The 2,667-nt window shown below is 49.1% G+C and overlaps 1 protein-coding gene across 1 annotated transcript in view; it reads right to left on the bottom strand.

Annotated features, from left to right (window-relative positions):
- Window positions 1–294: 294 nt before the first annotated feature.
- The window catches only part of Ddx27 (DEAD-box helicase 27), a 20,933-nt gene continuing 18,560 nt past the window's right edge, over window positions 295–2,667 (bottom strand). Inside the window, exons 17-21 of the mRNA XM_031372819.1 lie at window positions 2,205–2,299; window positions 2,005–2,128; window positions 1,736–1,823; window positions 1,301–1,372; window positions 295–1,188 (exon numbers count right to left, since the gene is read on the bottom strand). Coding sequence (XP_031228679.1) covers window positions 1,173–1,188; window positions 1,301–1,372; window positions 1,736–1,823; window positions 2,005–2,128; window positions 2,205–2,299 — 395 coding nt within the window. The 3' untranslated portion in view covers window positions 295–1,172. The remainder of the gene's footprint in view (window positions 1,189–1,300; window positions 1,373–1,735; window positions 1,824–2,004; window positions 2,129–2,204; window positions 2,300–2,667) is intronic.

Raw genomic sequence — 2,667 nt, 5'->3', positions numbered from 1 at the left:
CTGTGGTCTGTATCTGTGCTTGCTTTTTTACTGTATTGGTAACTGGTGACCTGAGGTTTCAGTTATGTCCACACCACCCTAGATCAGCGTTAGTCTCTTCCTGACCTTCAGTAGCAGTGTGAGTAGGGCACTGCCTATGGTGAAGTATGGCATTTTTGGTAGTGGAGGTCATTTAGCTGATGAGCCAAATTTTACCCATGGTTGACACACATTCTTTAACCTATAGCAAATGTCCCATGAGTCCCCTGAGACTATATACCCCGTGCATATTCCTATTAGAGTTCTGCACCTTACTGTTTAGAACACTGATTTATTGTGCTTGAGCATGGTATGTACATTCGTGTCGGGACAACTGCAAAGAGTTGGTTTTCTCCTTCCACTGTCCGGGTACCCAGGATGGAGCTCAGGCCAGTCTTGCCTTTGTTGACTAAGACTTCTCACTGGCCCCCTGCCTTTTAACATGAAGATCTTTACGCCAAAGGCAGAGCCTGGTCTGACCCACGCCCCAGCACCAGGTGAGCCTTGCCTTACTAAGCAGAGCCCTGAGTATGAGCAGGGTATATGCAGCTGGAGAACTGGCCGTTTCCAAACTGAGGTGAGGCAGTCTAAACTCAAGAAAATAGACTTCTTGCATTTGATATGTGTAGGGAAGCTCGAAGGGAACCCTGGAACAGAAGTACATACCTGTAATGCCAACATCTCTAGAGTGTCACAAACCTGAGGCTTAAACAGCAGGTTCCAAGCTAGCCTGTGCTACACAGTGAGACAGTCAAAATTTTAAAAAGGCATGCATGAATGAATAACACTTAAGAACCAGCTCCTAGATACTAACCCAAAGAGAAACAACAGATCCACAGACAACAGGCTTATTCAAGAGGGTCTGTTGTTGTTAAAGATTTTAATTATTTTATGTATATGAATACCCTGAAGCTGTCTTCAGACACACCAGAAGAGGTCATCGGATCCCATTACAGATGGTTGTGAGCCACCATGTGGTTGCTGGGAATTGACTCAGGACCTCTTTCTGGAAAAGCAGTGCTCTTAACCACTGAGCCATCTCTCCAGCCCCAGGTTTGGGGTTTTATAAATGGAAAAAACAGGCCAAGACAAGATGACTTCCCACAGGGAAGGGATATAAAATTGTCCCACCAACTTCTTCACACCAGAGACGGCTACTTTCTCTTGTACCTATTAAAGAAATCAAAATTAAAAGCAGAAGAGAGGAGCAGTACAACCTCCCACACAGCTGGCCTCTCCAGCCCCGTGGGTACCACCTCTGCCCTCCACAGCGCAACATCACCTGGATTTAGATTTGAAGTTCCCTCTCCTGTGGCGGGGCAGACCTGATTGTTTCCTCTCTTCAAAGGAAGGGCTAAAAGAGAAAGAAGTGTGAGATGGGCAGGCTTTGGGACATATGAGGGATGTCACCCCATCTCTGCTTCACAAGCCAGCCCAGGTGCCTGGGATTCGGTATCCTGTGGGCTTGTACAGAACAATATGCATCTCTGGAAGCCAGATCCACACATCAGTGGGTACAGGCCTTTCGAAACTAACCAGATTAAGATGCCTAGACACAGAAAGCTTATGAAAGGGCCACACTAAGAACTCTCCTGCCCCTACTCATCAGGACCTGGGTCACAGCATTATGACGCTCTAGAGAAGAGTCGGGAGCGAGCATGGGTGCAGATGCTTCAGTGTGAGGCACTCCAAGGGCTGAGCAGCACTTAAAACCTACCCAGCCCGATACTGTTTCAGGGCTTTCTTGCTTGTGTTGGTGAGTTCTTCATCAAACACAGACTTCTTCTGCTGCTTCTGCTTCTTGGCTGCACACAGAGAAAAATGGGTCAGAGGCTACTGAGTCCCCTGACATGGAGGGAGAGAATTCCAGAATCAGTGAAGGGCCAAGTATATAGATACATCCCAGTTCCTCCAAAGCTAGGTCACTGCCATGCCCGCCAACTCTTGCCATAGTGCAGGCCTCAGAATGGACTCCCCATCGCTTACCAGTGCCTGCTATAGGCTCTTCCTCAGGCATTGCCCGTGCTCGCTTGGTTCTGCGGTTCCTCTTGGCCAGCCGCTCTGCAAACATCTGTGCCTTGAGGATTTCAAACTGGGACCTCTCCTCTGCCTAGGGGGAGGGGGAAGGATGAGCAAAGAACAAGGCAGTGCTCCGTGGGACCCTGCTCCACAGGGAGGCCACTCACCGTCATCTCCCCCTTTTTCTTGGCGTCCTTCATAAACTTCTTCCTTTTCTTCTTTCCTCTTAAGGCCAAGTCAAACTCCTGCAGAGCCTTGGCAACTAGAGCGAGAGAGAACATAGTGGAGTTTAGGGGCTGTCTGATTACATCACTAAAGTTAAAATGAGAAGGAACTAGGGGTGACAGCTCACTAAGTAAAGGGCCCTTCAGGGGAGAAGGATGGCCTGGGGAGGGCTGCTCCCTTCATGGTTGCTGGGGGAAGGGGAGTTGCGCTCCTCAGTGGTGCAGCCACTGGCAAGGTGGCCCTGATCAAGAGAATAACCCCAACCATGCCCATGTTGTGACTTAATTAAATGCAGCAGCCTTGAAAATCAGACTTCAACTCAGGAGGGAGCCTGCTGGAGAGATGCTAAGCACCAAGGGACAGCAGGGTGTGTGTGTGTGTGTGTGTGTGTGTGTGTGTGTGTGT

The sequence above is a fragment of the Mastomys coucha genome, unplaced genomic scaffold, assembly GCF_008632895.1.
Source record: "Mastomys coucha isolate ucsf_1 unplaced genomic scaffold, UCSF_Mcou_1 pScaffold15, whole genome shotgun sequence".
Classification (NCBI taxonomy): domain Eukaryota; kingdom Metazoa; phylum Chordata; class Mammalia; order Rodentia; family Muridae; genus Mastomys; species Mastomys coucha.
Note: the sequence above shows the minus strand (reverse complement) of the source record. Positions and strands in the feature narration are given on the sequence as shown.